Raw genomic sequence first — 13,624 nt, 5'->3', positions numbered from 1 at the left:
ACGACCGCCTGTCCACGCGCGCCCCCAAGATCGGTACTCCATCCCCTCCCGCCACGTACACAGCATGTGGCGGGTTTGCAGCTCCTAGCTAATCCGCGATGATCGCACATGGTGGTTGGGTGTGCGTGTGTCGCGTGTCTCGCGTGTGTGTGTCGTGTGTGTCGTGTGTGCGGTGGTGACGACGACGGCGGCGGCGGCCGGCTCGTGGCCGTGGCCGTGGCCGTGGCCGTGGTGGTAGATGGGGCGATGGCGCAGGTGCACTGGGAGCGGCACCAGCCCCGCCACGTCCACAATCTGTGGCGCGCCCTCGGCCACTCGCTGGGCGTGCACACCTACTTCCGCAGCAACAGGTACACCCCTCCCCACTACCCAACACCAGCCGCAACCAGCAGCCGCCACTACTTATTCTTTAAGGGCGTGCGTGCCGTACTCAACTTCTCACCACACGACACACACACACAACACACACACAACACACACACAACACACACACATGTGTGTGTATGTTGGCCTATTAGGCTCAAGCTGGTGGGCGTCGTGCCGCCCTACTCGGCGACGTCGTCACGCCGGGAGCCATGCCCCGCCTGGCCGATCCCCGAATCGCCAACCTGGCCGGCCGCCGTATCGCCGGGTGCAGCGGCGCCCGGCCAGGTGGAGTACGACGCGCGGCGGAAGCTCCTGTGGATCAAGTGTGCAGCCCCTTCGGGCGTGCCCGCGCCAGAGGGATCAGCTGCCAACGAGGACGCCGAGGCTGCCGAGAGCCGGCGACGAGAGGAAGAGGGCTGGGTTGCCGTGCGCGAGGTCCAGATCGAGGGTACGCGCACACTCACTCTGCCTCCTTCGCCACTGCGGTGCCTGCATGCAGCCATAATAATGCTAGGATGCTCATCATCATCATCATCATATGTCGCCGTGTGACTCGTTTGGCCGATGTGGTGTTTGGCGGACAATGCGCGGGGTTGGTTCTGTCATAGGGCGGCGCGTGATGGGGGCCGCGGCCTTCAAGAATGGGTTCCTGGCCCCGTCCCACACCTCCCGCCTCCCGCCCGTCTCCTTTCACACCACCGACGACCCCGCGTGAAATTGATCAGAAATTCCAATTTCTGTCCATTTTCCATTTTCCTTTCATTTTTGGTCTTGTTTCTTTCCCAAACTTCTTCTTTTTGTTTTTTCCAAGTCCGCTCCGGAAGGAAACCCCCGAGCATCTCATCTCATCTCTTCGTGCTAAACGCAAGGCTGAGTGACACATCGCCATGCAGAACGATGATGTTATCTGGCATGTTCTTAACAACCAGCATTGCTCCTTCAAAGCCAAGTACGTCTCATCCACAATTGATTTGTCATTTGTATCGGCATTATCACGCCAGCGCACCCTCCACTTACACACCCCCCACCAATTTAAACTCGCTAAGGCTGAGCAATTCCAAGATCGAAACGTTTTGCAAGAATGAGTACAACTTCAATGGTCTGTGCACCAAGTCCTCGTGCCCGTTGGCCAATTCTCAGTATGCGACCGTACGCGAGGAGCAGGGTACGGAGACCCTCCCCCTCTTGTCTATTTAAATCTGCTTTTTGTCTATCTTCGCCCCTTGCGCCTGTGGTCGGTGTTTGCCAGGAGGAGATTCTTACCCCAATGCGCAATGCCTCTGTTTCTCTGTGCGGCGTTGGTTGGGGGTGGGCGGTGTCTGTGTGCAACCACCCACACCACAGGCGTGTGCTACCTCTACATGAAGACCGTGGAGCGGGCGCACACTCCCGCCAAGCTGTGGGAGAAGGTGAAGCTCGACAAGAACTTTGCCAAGGCGCTCGCCCAGATCGACGAGCAGCTCGTGCGCACCTCCCCCTCCCGTATTCTATGGCCGCCAGCCGCTACTAACCACACCACACTCGTTTTTTTTCCTGCTTATATATGTGTGTGTGTGTGTGTCGTGTGGCAACAGATCTACTGGCCGGGGTACATGAAGCACAAGTGCAAGCAGCGTCTGACCAAGATCACACAGTACCTGATCCGCATGCGAAAGCTGAGGAAGAAGGAACGGCCGAGGCTGGTGGGCGTGAAGCCCAAGGAGGAGCGGGTGCAGAGGAAGAGGGAGCAAAAGGCCCTCATCGCGGCCAAGGTGGAGCACGCCATCGAGAAAGAGCTTCTCGACCGCCTCATTCAGGTGACGACCATTGATTTGATTGCCTTGCTTTGCCTCTCCTCCTCCGCCGCTGCCGCCGCCGCGAAGCTCTTTACTCACATCACAGGTGCGGCGGCGGCGGCGGCGGTTGGTGGGTGGGTGGTTGCAGGGAGACCGAGAGATGGAAGACGGCATCTTCAATGCCCAGCCGGGAGCCTTCCAGAAGGCCGTCGAGCAGCTCCAGGAATCGGAGAGCGAGGACGAGGACGAGGAGGAATACGAGGTACCCCCGCCCGCCCCGCCCCGCCCCGCCTGCATGTGGCCTCCCTTCTCCGCGAGAAACTGGCACCAGTCCAGCTCCATTGGCGCGTCCGCATTCACCTCCCGCTCCCGCAGGACGAGGACGAGCAGGAGGGAGGAGAAGAAGAAAAGGACGTCGACGAATTCGTGGAGGACGACTCGGACATCGAAGACCGTACGCCACTTATCCCCCCATCTCCCCCATCTCCCACTTATACGATGCATCGGCCTCGCCGCTGCTTCTTACGTCTGGAGCTTGCTGCTGCTGCTGCTGCTGCTGCTGCTGATCATCCATGCATCACCGCCATCATGTATGATGATGATTGTATGTGCCGCAGTGATCGACGGTTACGAGTACGAAATGGACGAAGACGACGAGGAGAGGGAGATGGAGGAGGTGGTGCAGCAGAAAGCTGTGGTACGGACGAAACCTCCAAACAACTTTCTTTCCCCGCCATTGCGGGACTCAGTCCTTCTTTTCTTTTCGCGCAGAAGGCAGGCCCTGCGGCCAAGAAGGGAGGCCGAGGCCACCTCGACATCCGCTTTGATGATTAGTGGGGGCGTGGAAGCAACAACAAGAACAACAACAACAGCAACAGCAACAACAACAAGAACAAGCGATAAAAAGGTGTGATCACTCTGTTCCTCTTCCTCTCTGCCACGCGGCGGGGAGAGCCACAAACGAGAGAAGATACAATAAATACACGCACTCGCGCGGGCCTTCACAAACGGACCACGACGATGGTGACGTTATCTTTACACTTGGCCGATGCCAGCGCGCGCTTCATCAGCACCTTGGCTCCCGCCTCGGCCGTCTCCTCCTTGGCCACGAGGTCGCCTGCCGTAGCCGGCGACATCACGTCCCACAGCTGCGGGGGGTAAGGAGACCGGATGAGCGCTTGGGGAGAGGCCAGCACTGAGAGGAGGGGCAGAAATAGAAAAACGCACGCCGTCGCTGGCCACAATGAGGTGGGTGTCGTGTGGCGTGAGCAGGTAGGCAGGCGACGAATCGGGCGCACCCAACATCCCGCTGTTGGTGTCCTTTGCGAAATGATCGCCCAGCACTCTTGTGACCTGTGCCCGCCACCACCCACCACCCACCACCACGACGAAAAACAAGGCAACAATAATTGGGGATGAGTGGTGATCATTGACGCAGCCCTGCCGTCGCCGCTGTGTGGGGTGTTGTGGATGGTGACCTACCCCGATCCCTGCGATGCGCGTCTGTCCGTCGGTGAGCCAAACGCCGGAGGAGATGATTCGGCCCCGCTCGAATTCGTTGGTGAGCTTGTGCTCCCGGATCAAACACACGGGCTCCCCCGCGCGGCTGATTCGCGACGACGACGACGACGAAAATAAACAGAATCGCCAGAGGGGGAAAGGCTCGCCGCTTAGCACCCGACCGGTCTAGCCATTGGAGGAGCCAAAGGGGGAATGGGGGCGGTACTAGAGGTAAGCCGCAGAATCGCCCACGTTGGCGCACTGGAGGTACCGCTCGTTGCCCACCTAGTTCACGCCGCCGCCGCCGCGCCAGCAGCCACCACCACCACACGTCTGTGAGCCAGCCGACCCACCGCGCCGGTCCCCCGGGTGTCTCTACACCCCAACTGAAGGCCGGCGGAGTGGAAGGGCGGAGGAGGTGTGTGTGCATCCGAAAGCACTACAGCTACGTACGACCGACAACACGCGCCACACACACACATCACACACACACACACACACACACAAGAGAGAGAGAGGAATCGATTGGACGTGCACCTGCCACACGACGACCGCCGTGGCCGTGCAGCCCTCGTACTGGAACTGGCGCATCTGGTCATCGGCCTGCACCACCACGCATCGCCACCGGCACCACCACCGCCAGCAAAAAAGAGTTGGTGAGCTGTGACATCGACGAGAGCGCCGCGTGATGGGAAAGCGAGGCCCCGCGCGTGTGCAATGAGGGCAGCACCTTGAGATAGGCCAAGTGAAGCATCTTGTGCAGGTCAGTGGGGCGCGAGGACTTTTTGCTCTCCTTTTTGTGGGCCTTCAGCTGCTGCTTGAGCTCCTGTGGTGGTGGTCGTGGTGGTCGTGGTGGTGGTCGTGGTGGTGGTGGTGGTGGTGGTTGGATATATCCAGCCAGCCATCCATAAGGTCAATCGACCTGGCCAGGCTCACGACACTTGATCCCATCCCAACCGTGGCGGCAGGTGTGTCGTGTGTCGTGTGTCGTGTGTCGTGCCTTGGGGATGAGCTGGGCCGCGGTGAGGGCGGCTTCTCGTCCAGCGTGTCCGTCGAGCACGCAGAACAGGGCAATGTCGTTCTCGTCAAAGAACGGATGGTGGCAACAGTGCGCGTCCTGGACACACGCGCGCGCGCCTCACAGGTGAGTGGGCAAGGACTGGTTGGTTTGATGGTTTGTTTTTTGGTTGGTTGGGTGTTGGGGGGGGGGTGCGAGGTGCGCGATGGATACCTCCTGCTGCAGGGGCTCCTTCTTGGCCTTCTGCAGGCCGGGCTTGTTGAGGTCCTCGAGCGCGAAAAAGTCGCGGATCAGCCCACCCCGCGGCTCCCTGCCGCAGCGTGCACACAGAGCGGAGCGTGGCGTGGCGTGGCGTGGCGTGGCGTGGCATCGCATGACATGACCCCCATTCAAAGGCGTGAGTGGTAAGTGGTGGAGGGTGGGTAGCTGCTTCTTTCCCATCTTTCCAAAGGCACGCGCGCGCGAGAAGGGAGGGTGGGTGGGGGCTTGTACCGGGGCGTCTTGGCCTTGGCCTTCCCGGTCCGCGACCCGTTACCCTCTTCCGACTGCTGCTGCTCCTCTTCTTCGCGTTCGTGGTTGCCGCCGCCGCCGCCGCCGCCGCTGGTGGTGGTGGCGTGCTCGTGGAACATGGACATGAGCCCGCCTTCCGTGAAGAGGGACCGGTGGCCAGAGCCCTCCCCCGTGGGACCACCCGCCCCTCCTGGCATTGACACCAGCCACCACCACCAGCCACCAGCCACCAGCCACCACCACCCCGTGTGAGCCGAAGCATATACATAAATAAATAAATAAATAAATTGGGGTGGCACGTGTGCGGGGGCACCTTTGCGGGTGGCGGCGGCCGGGTCGGTTTTGTGCGCCGAGAGTTTGAGGTTGGGGACGAAGCTCAGCGCCCGAACAGCCTGACCCACCCCACCCACCACGGCAACATCATCACCAGCACCACCAACGACCACGACCACCACCACGACCACCACCACCACAACAACGACCACCACCACCACCACCACCACCAACGACCACGACCACCACCACCACCACGACAACGACCACCACCACCACCACCACCACCACGACCACCACGACCACCACGACCACCACCACCACGACCACCACGACAACGACCACCACCACCACCACGACCACGACCACCACCACGACCACCGCCACCACGACCACCCACAATGAGGAGCCCAGCAGCCGGACGGGTGAGCACTTGCAGGCGTGGGACCCCTCAAGGGGGGGAGAGAGAGGGAGAGAGAGAGAGAGAGAGAGGGAGAGAGTGGGGCGAGAGAGAAGCGAGAAGGGGGCGAACCTCGGCGCCCTTGGCCGGGTCTTTGTCCCACTCGAGGGGGTTGTTCTCGAGGTCCAGATCCACGAGCTTCTTCAACTCCTGCACCACCGCCACCGCCACCGTCACCAGCACCACCAGCCACCACCAGCAGCATTATAGCAGGCCCCGTCGGGCGAAGGCGAAGGATGGTGGGTGGGTGGGTGGGCAGGGGAGCGTACGGCAAGGTCGTGTACGTCGAGGGTGCGGAGTTGGTTGTGATTGAGGGACAGCTTCTCGAGACTCGAGAGCCGCCCTATCTCGCTCGGCAGACTCTTGATCTTGTTGCTGCGCATGCAGCCCGGCAACAGCATCAGCATCAGCATCACCTCTCCGTCAGACGCACTGACATGGATACATGTACCGATGGGGGGGGGAGAAGTAGAAATAGGTTTGGGGGGGGGCACGCACGCACCTGGACAGGTAGAGGGTGCGCAAGGCGGTCATGTGCTTGATGTCCGGCGGTACGACTGAGATCTGATGTTTGGGGGGGGGACATCGCCACCCGGGTGACGAGTGAGACAATAGACTCGGTGGTGGCTGGTGGTGGCTGGTGGTGGCTGGTGGTGTATGTGTCGTGTGATGGAGGGTGGGCGAGTACACAGTTGGCCTCGAGGTCGAGCTCGGCGAGGGAGCTCATGCCCACCGCCTCGAGGGGGAACTCTGAGAAGTTGTTGAAGCCCAGGGACAGGCGGGTAAGCGAAGACAGGTGCGACAGCTCGGACGGCAGACTAGCACCATGGTGGTCGTGGTCGTGGTGGAAAGTGGGTGAGGTGTGGAGGGAGGGATGTTGAGTCGCCCATCCATAAGCGGGTGATGATATGGCGGGGGCGGGGGCGGCGCGTGCCGCTGTACGACGTGCGTGCGTGCGTACCAGGAGAGGTTGTTGTGTTGCAGGTCCAGCTCCAGCAGAGACCGGAGACCGCCGAGAGGGGGGATGCTGTGAGCAGGCCCACCGCAACGATGAGCAGGAGAGAGAGAGAGAGAGAGAGAGGAACGTCCTATGAGTCAGCAATGATGGGGGGGGGCACGGAATCTCAGGAGAAGGCACGAGGAATACAAAAACGCACCTCCGGAGCTGGTTGCCGCGCGCATCAAACACCTGCAGCTTCTCGAGCTGGTTGAGCTCCTTTGGTCACCCCCCCCCGGGCAAAGTCAGACAGCCGACGACGACGTGTGAGTGGTCAAAACAACAGCATCCAACAGCAACGACCACCAGCCAGCCAGCCAGCCACCAAAGATGGGTGGGTGTGCGTACGGGAGGGACGGAGATGAGGTGGTTGTTGCGGATGCTGAGGAGCTGGAGGTTCTTGAGGTGGCCCACCTCGGCCGGGAGCGCCACGATGCGGTTGTAACGCAACATGAGCTTGGTGAGGGCAGTCATCTTCTTCAGCGTACCGGGACTGATCTCCGTGACGCGATTGTTGCGCATGTCCAGGATCGACAGTGCCGGCAGCTTACCCAATACCTGTTTACCCCCCGCGACCCCCATCCACCTACACTTAACAAACATCCAATGCCGCACGCGCGACCTGTGGCCACAGGTACCACACAACACCACACACACCACCCAAGTCGACGGTGCACCTTGGGGACTTCGGCAAAGAGGTTGGTGTTGAGGTTGAGCGCGACCAACTTGCTCAACTTGCCTGCGCAGCACCAGCACCAACGAAAATGAATTACTATTATTTAAAATAAATGTATAAAAAAAGAAGAGCTGCGCAGTACCAAAGCTTTTGGGCAGCTCGGTGAGTTCGTTCTGGGCCATGGAGAGCATCTCGAGGTTGATCATGTAGGCCAACTCAGGCGGCAAGTTCTTGCTTGCCAGCTTTGTCCCCCCCCCACACATCAATTGAAATGAGTCGCCAGGAAGGTAAGCGGGACGTAAAAAGATTATGTACCTCTCGCTTGCTGACATCGAGGTGGCGCGTTTCTCGTAGTTGCGCCAACATCTCCTCCCTGCTCATCTCCTCTTCATCTTCGACCTCCTCATCCTTGTCCTTGTCCTTGTCGGGGTGGTGCACTTTGGCCGCGTCCTTCTTCCTCCTGCTGCTGCTGCCGTCCATCATCACTCCAGCTTCGGCCTTGGCGACGGTGGCTCGGGTGCACAGCCTTCTCGCACAAAAACAAAAACAAAAACAATAATAATAAAATACCTTAAATACGGTAATGGTTTTCCTTGGCGGTCGCACGAGGGACCAACGCTCTCTCTGTTCTGTACAGCAGCCACTCCCTCCGGAAGGAGACACCGGAATCGTCACGACACGAAATGGGGTCCGAAACCGCCGAAGGCCCCACCGCCGAAGTCGTCATCGAAGCGCTTTCCGCCGCAGCCACGCCCGCCCCACTCGTCCTCGTCGTCCTCGTCGAATCTGTGAGCACGAAGTGCGTGCGTGATTTAGCGATAGAGACCACTCACTCACCCAATCAGTTTGGTGTAGCAAATGGTTGTGTGTGTCGTGTGTCGTGTGTCGTGTGTCGTGTGTCGTGTGTCGTGTGGCTGTGTGCAATGCGACGTCGTACCGGTAGAAGGGGGAGGAGGTGCGTGCGTAGGCGTATCGGCTTTTCTTGATCTGGGCGGCGCGTCTCGCGGCAGCCTCCTCCTCGGCCAGGAATCGGGCGTTGTCGGCCTCGACCTCGCGCGCGAGGGCCGGAAGGACCTCCGTGGCCTCTGTGGCGGCGGCTGAGTCGGGCCGAGGGGCGTGGGGAGTGGCTCGAGCGTAGAAGAGGAGGTAGGGCACGTCGGAGCTGAACTTTTGGGAGATGGCTGAGAACGCCCGGTAGCTCGACTTCTGCACGAGCGAGTCGTTGAACAGGTACCACCGCTCCTCCTCCTCCTCCCTCCTCCCCTCGAGGTGGCGGTGGTCCCCGCTGTCCTCATCCGGCCCTTCCTTTCCTGCAAAGCGAGTGTGGCGGGGGTGAGCGGCAGGCCTGCGCCAGGAGGAACACAACACATGTGATGTGCACACGAACATTTGGGTGAGAGGGCGGGGGGGGATCGAACGAACGTGCGAGAGGGGCGTGGGCGGGCCGAGCATAGGCGTAGTAGTGCCCATGGTGGGCGGATCGTCCGCTGTGCATGACCACGCCGTAGAGCTGGTACGGCACCTCGGTCACCGTCTCCACCCCCGCCGCCTGGACGCAATATACCCCCCACAAAGAAAGAAAGAAAGAAATGAATGAATAAATAAAAACAAGGTAGAATGGGTTTGGGGGGGGGGCAAGGGCGCCCTTACCAACGCGTCGTGGTCGAGCACGGGGAGGCTGAACGAGAGGGGGTAGCGGACGGGCGTGAGGATTTTGGCGCGCCGGCCGGTCTTGTAGTCGTAGCTGAACCGCTTCAGGGTGAGCACCAGGTGCTCCGGCGGGGACGTCACCGCCACTTCCTGTGACGTGGAGGTGGGCAACGATCGGACGGTCAGTCGGTCAGTCGGTTAGCTTTTGGCGCATGTGCGCAACCTTGCGGGCGTCGCGGAGGGCGTCGCAGCGGGGACACGCGTAGCGGTTGGAGCCTTCGAGCAGCTCCGCGCGCAAGAAGCTCCGGAGCATGGCGGCCAGATCAGTGGGCGCGGCCTCATCAGTAGTGTCGAAGGGAAGTGCCAGGTCGGTGAAGGCTTCCTGTACACAAATATATTTAGGAGGAGAGACGCCCCTCCCCCCCAATGGGTCATTGGGTCGGCAACGCCGCGTTGAACGGGCGTACCTTGGTTGGGGACTGGTGGCCACAGGAGGAGCAAATGATGCGGTTGGTGAGGGTGCCACCGAAGCTGCGTGACACGAGTGCCTTCTGCGGGGTCGCCCCCAGCTCGGTCTCGAGCTGGTCCAGCAGGTACCTGGCGCGCGCGCGCGGGGGTACCAACAAGAGAGCGAGAGAGAGAGCGCGCGCCGCGAGCGCTCATCAGTACACCGGAGAAGGGGGGAGGGACAGGAAAGAGCTAAGAGAGGTATGTACTTTAAGAATTCAGACGCATCGTGTTGGATGGGCTCCTGGTAGTACCCCGGCAGCGCGGCTCGCAACAGCTTGGGGGCGTAGGCCCCGCGCGCCGATCGCAAAAGATATGCGAACACTCTGCGCGCGCACCAGCCCCGACCGCCGCACCGAGCGGTCAATCACAGAACCGTGCATGCCTGCATGCACGCCCTCGCTTGCTCGCTCGCTTGCTTGTTGCAGCGGGTTAAGAGGGAGAGAGAGGAGGGGGAGGGAGGGGAAACCTTTGCAGCTGGGTCGCAGTGGGGCAAGCGGCAAGCGCGTGAGCAGCATCGGAGGGGCGGAGGGGGAGGTTGAGCGCAGCCAACGCATCCCGCAGACTGTCAGTCTAAGAGCGCAAAGGGAGGCATGAGCTGTAGGCCGCACACGCACATTGACATGCACGTGTCGTGCGCCGTGCGATGGCGTGTGGGTTGACACACGATCCTCCCAGGTAGGTGACACACACACACACACGACACACACGACACGCGCGCGCGCGGTGGGGAAGATGGGAGGGAGGGACCATGAACAGGGCCTGCAAAGCGGAGTTGAGGTAGCAGGTGTTGCCCAGGTTGACAAGTCCAGTCCTGCCGCGGGCTCCCGTTCTGGGGAGGACGTTGCCCACCTCCTTGTACACCCCCTCTGCCCACCGCCCATGTAGCCGCACCCGGCGCGCACACACGCGCGCACGTACGTCAGTGGATCTTCGGAGGTGGGGGAGGGATGAGCGCGCGCGTGGGGGATGAAATGGTGTGCCGTACCGGCTGTCGTCCACTGGTGCTGCGATATTAGTTTGCGTGCATCAGCCTCACTTGGAGGCTCCTACGGGGCAGAACCGTGAGGCGTTAGCGAGCGAGCTATCTGTTTGTCTGTCTGTCTGTCTATAGCATCGCCGCCGCCGCTACCATCATTGGGTGATGGGTGGGGTGCTGGGGCAGGGTGGGCCGAGGGAGGGGGAGGGGTGCCTGGGGGAGAGCGGTGAGGAGAGGAGAATACAGCTCCGGATAGCCCGTGTAGTGGAGCATCAGCACGTGCAGCAGCTCCGCGAGGCCCGCCCCCACATAAGGGCACCACGGGGCTACAGCAGGGGACGGGGCCGAGCGCGCTGCCGCTGTCATCATAGCCACGCCGTCGGCAGTAGTGGCGGTGGCGGTGGCGGTGGCGGTGGCGGTGGCCGCGGCAGATCAGACGTCCGATAACAGACCGGGGGAGGGCTAGGACGTACGATGTGTGGTGGAAGCGGAGTCGAAGAGCGTGAGGAGGGCAGAGATGACGCGGCGCGGAACGATCTGCGCGGCGTACACTTGGGAGAGCGCGGGGTCGGCTGCCTGTTGCCCTTGGCGTGCCACGGCCGCCTCCCAGCCCGCACTGCCGAGAGACAGCCTCTCCTCTTTCTCGGTCGGCGCCTCGGCTTCCTCTCGCGGCCGACGATTGTGGTGGCTGTCTGCGGAGGAAGCCGAGCTGCTGCTGCTGCTGCTGCTGCTGCCGCCAGTGGTGCCGCCTGGTTGTTCGGCGAGGGCGGCCACCAGCTTCGTCAAGTCCGGAAGGAGAGCGTGGAATATGGTGGGGCTGTGCTGATAGCCTGCTCCCACGCACCCGCGCATCAGAGGCTGCGTACGTCGTGTAAAGTTGCAGAGAGGGAAGAGAGGGGGGGGAGGAGAGGGGGTCGAGGCCACTAACCCAATAGGAGGTGGCGCAGCACACGGAGGGCGCCCACGCGCAGTTCGGGCACGAACATCTGGTTCACGGCAATGTGTGCTGACTTGGCTGTCAGGGAGGCCACCACGGAATAGCGCTTCGCCTCGGCCAATGCGCCCAGCAGGCCGATCACCCAATCCCCTGGTGTGGACACATAGCCCACCGCCAACAACCAACCAACCAACAGGGCAGCAGAAACAACAACGTGAAGTGGTCATGTGACCGTCAGCTCAAATCACACGCCTCGCCGTGCTATGAGGAAAGGGCAGGGGAGAAAGAGAACCGAGGCGGTGGGAGAGGGGCCAGCTGATGAGGTGGACCAAGGCGAGCTCCACTTCTGCATCCTTGGCCCCCGAAGCGGGATGCGCGATGAGGCTGGCCGCCCTGTGGTGGTCCGTGATTTCATTAGAATAGAACCCCCCCCCAGCATCGAGTACCGTAGGGTGCCGGCCCAGCGTAGGTGCGAACTGTGTCGAGGCGGGAGGCGGTGGGTACCGAGCGATGTACGAGGAGGGCACGTTCTGTAGGACCGCAGCGAGGGCGAATGAAGGGATACCCCCGCTCGACCCGGATGCAGGCTTGGCCAAGTGGATGAACACCTGCACGAGGAGGGCCAGGATTTTGTCCTCACTGCACCGCCACCACGAGGAGGAGAACGGGATGTGTGAGCACCCTGCCTGCCCTCCTTGGCGGCGGCGGCGGCGGCTGGTGGGCGACTCACCGGCCATTGCACGTGTGCAGGAGGAGGGTAGTGAGCAGTCCCACTCGCGTGTCATAAGCACGCGCCGCTTCACTCCCGCCATCCGCGTGTTCGGCAACATCGTCCTCGACTCCCACTCCCGTCAGCCAGCCGAGCACCACCTTGTTGTTGTCGTGGTAGTGGTGGCGGTGGTATGTAGGTACAAAGTAGACACGTGGTGGTAGCGCCCACGGCGGAACGTGTGCACACATACCTGCGGCACATCTACTGCGGGAGGGCGAGCGCTGGGCACGCACACCAACAGCTGGGCAAGTGCAACCTGCGCACGCACACATGGATCAGATACTCTTATGTGAGATGGTGACGCACAGTCACCCTCGCACCGCACGCACGCACGCACGCACAAAACGAACGACACTCACCACGCACGCACGCACGCACGCACGCGACGCACGCACGCACGGCCAAATGCATCAACGAGGCGAAAGAGAGTGATGGGGGGGGGACCTGCAGCAGTGGCGAGGCGAATTTCCGCAGGAGAGGTGAGAGGTAGGAGTGCAAGGCGTTGCTGTCTCGGAGCACGCCCACGGGGTCGCTTTTGCCTTTGGTCCAACGCGAGATGTGAGGAGGAGGGAATGGGAGGGTGTGCTAGGGTGATGAGGCCTCTCGTGTCCGCCCGCCCGCCCGCCCACTCATGGGCCCAACCACCCGCCAGCGCGACAAGTTGCGTGCGTGCGTACCCTTGAGGGTGAGCGCGAGGCACAGGAGGTGAACCACCTTGTCGAGGCTGTGCGTCTGGAGGAGAGAAGCTGGTGAGCGAGTGCGGCTCGGGGGAGAGGAGGAAACCAACAAGCCCTTCCTCCTCACCCCCTCCTCTCCCCCCTCCTCCTCCTCCTCCTCCTCGCATCTCGCACGAGGGCACTGTGCGCACCGTGTCGACGAGGTATTCGGTCAGGCGCGTGGTGGAGAAGAACGAAGCGGCCCACTTCTCCTGCCCCGGTTGGCCAGCCAGGTGGGCCAGGAGCAGCTCCCCCATCCTGAACCGTCGCCGTCCCGCGCGTCAGCGTCGAAAGGTGGGAGGGGGGTGCAGCATAGCCGAACGTGCACGCGCCGGAACGTGCACGCGCCGGAACGCGCGCTCGGCATGCCGCGAAGAGGGGAAGTAGGGGGGGGGACGTGGGTACGTGGGTTCGGGAGTGGGTCCAAGTAGGAGCTCGGATGCCAGGCGGTAGAGGGCATGACTCGCTGCCTCTCCTGTAGGGCGGCA

At 61.9% G+C, this 13,624-nt stretch overlaps 4 protein-coding genes across 4 annotated transcripts; 2 read left to right on the top strand and 2 right to left on the bottom strand.

Moving 5' to 3' along the window:
* Positions 1 to 64: 64 nt before the first annotated feature.
* ACA1_216460 (formyl transferase, c-terminal domain containing protein) lies at positions 65 to 1,081 on the top strand (the record flags this gene model as incomplete). The annotated part of the gene is made up of 4 exons (XM_004337109.1): positions 65 to 73; positions 256 to 350; positions 519 to 814; positions 975 to 1,081. The coding sequence occupies 4 exons, from the start codon at positions 65 to 67 to the stop codon at positions 1,079 to 1,081; spliced, it is 507 nt and encodes a 168-aa protein (XP_004337157.1).
* A 172-nt stretch (positions 1,082 to 1,253) lies between these two features.
* ACA1_216450 (maintenance of killer 16 (mak16) protein, putative) lies at positions 1,254 to 2,975 on the top strand (the record flags this gene model as incomplete). The annotated part of the gene is made up of 8 exons (XM_004337108.1): positions 1,254 to 1,315; positions 1,413 to 1,531; positions 1,711 to 1,829; positions 1,941 to 2,162; positions 2,290 to 2,403; positions 2,517 to 2,595; positions 2,759 to 2,838; positions 2,913 to 2,975. The coding sequence occupies 8 exons, from the start codon at positions 1,254 to 1,256 to the stop codon at positions 2,973 to 2,975; spliced, it is 858 nt and encodes a 285-aa protein (XP_004337156.1).
* Positions 2,976 to 3,142: 167 nt separating this feature from the next.
* On the bottom strand, positions 3,143 to 8,055 carry ACA1_216440 (protein phosphatase 2C domain containing protein; the record flags this gene model as incomplete). Its single annotated transcript, XM_004337107.1, has 20 exons — positions 3,143 to 3,289; positions 3,369 to 3,494; positions 3,624 to 3,747; positions 3,868 to 3,926; positions 4,179 to 4,244; positions 4,372 to 4,467; positions 4,702 to 4,758; positions 4,873 to 4,969; positions 5,152 to 5,359; positions 5,483 to 5,561; positions 5,975 to 6,052; positions 6,187 to 6,277; positions 6,405 to 6,466; positions 6,591 to 6,720; positions 6,864 to 6,929; positions 7,060 to 7,118; positions 7,248 to 7,457; positions 7,577 to 7,638; positions 7,718 to 7,817; positions 7,891 to 8,055. The coding sequence occupies 20 exons, from the start codon at positions 8,053 to 8,055 to the stop codon at positions 3,143 to 3,145; spliced, it is 2,082 nt and encodes a 693-aa protein (XP_004337155.1).
* A 191-nt stretch (positions 8,056 to 8,246) lies between these two features.
* On the bottom strand, positions 8,247 to 13,393 carry ACA1_216430 (ubiquitin specific peptidase 38, putative; the record flags this gene model as incomplete). Its single annotated transcript, XM_004337106.1, is given in 22 exon segments — positions 8,247 to 8,361; positions 8,513 to 8,885; positions 8,998 to 9,124; positions 9,226 to 9,375; positions 9,449 to 9,607; positions 9,693 to 9,822; positions 9,942 to 10,058; positions 10,202 to 10,305; positions 10,483 to 10,601; positions 10,721 to 10,770; positions 10,956 to 11,037; positions 11,185 to 11,541; positions 11,640 to 11,798; positions 11,941 to 12,041; positions 12,095 to 12,124; positions 12,153 to 12,287; positions 12,379 to 12,518; positions 12,611 to 12,676; positions 12,865 to 12,959; positions 13,098 to 13,152; positions 13,204 to 13,278; positions 13,289 to 13,393. The coding sequence occupies 22 exon segments, from the start codon at positions 13,391 to 13,393 to the stop codon at positions 8,247 to 8,249; spliced, it is 2,844 nt and encodes a 947-aa protein (XP_004337154.1).
* Between the last annotated feature and the right edge of the window lie 231 nt (positions 13,394 to 13,624).

The sequence above is a fragment of the Acanthamoeba castellanii genome, assembly GCF_000313135.1.
Source record: "Acanthamoeba castellanii str. Neff unplaced genomic scaffold scf7180000084758, whole genome shotgun sequence".
NCBI lineage: Eukaryota > Discosea > Longamoebia > Acanthamoebidae > Acanthamoeba > Acanthamoeba castellanii.
The sequence above is the reverse complement of the archived record's forward strand: the minus strand, read 5'-3'. Positions and strand labels throughout refer to the sequence as shown.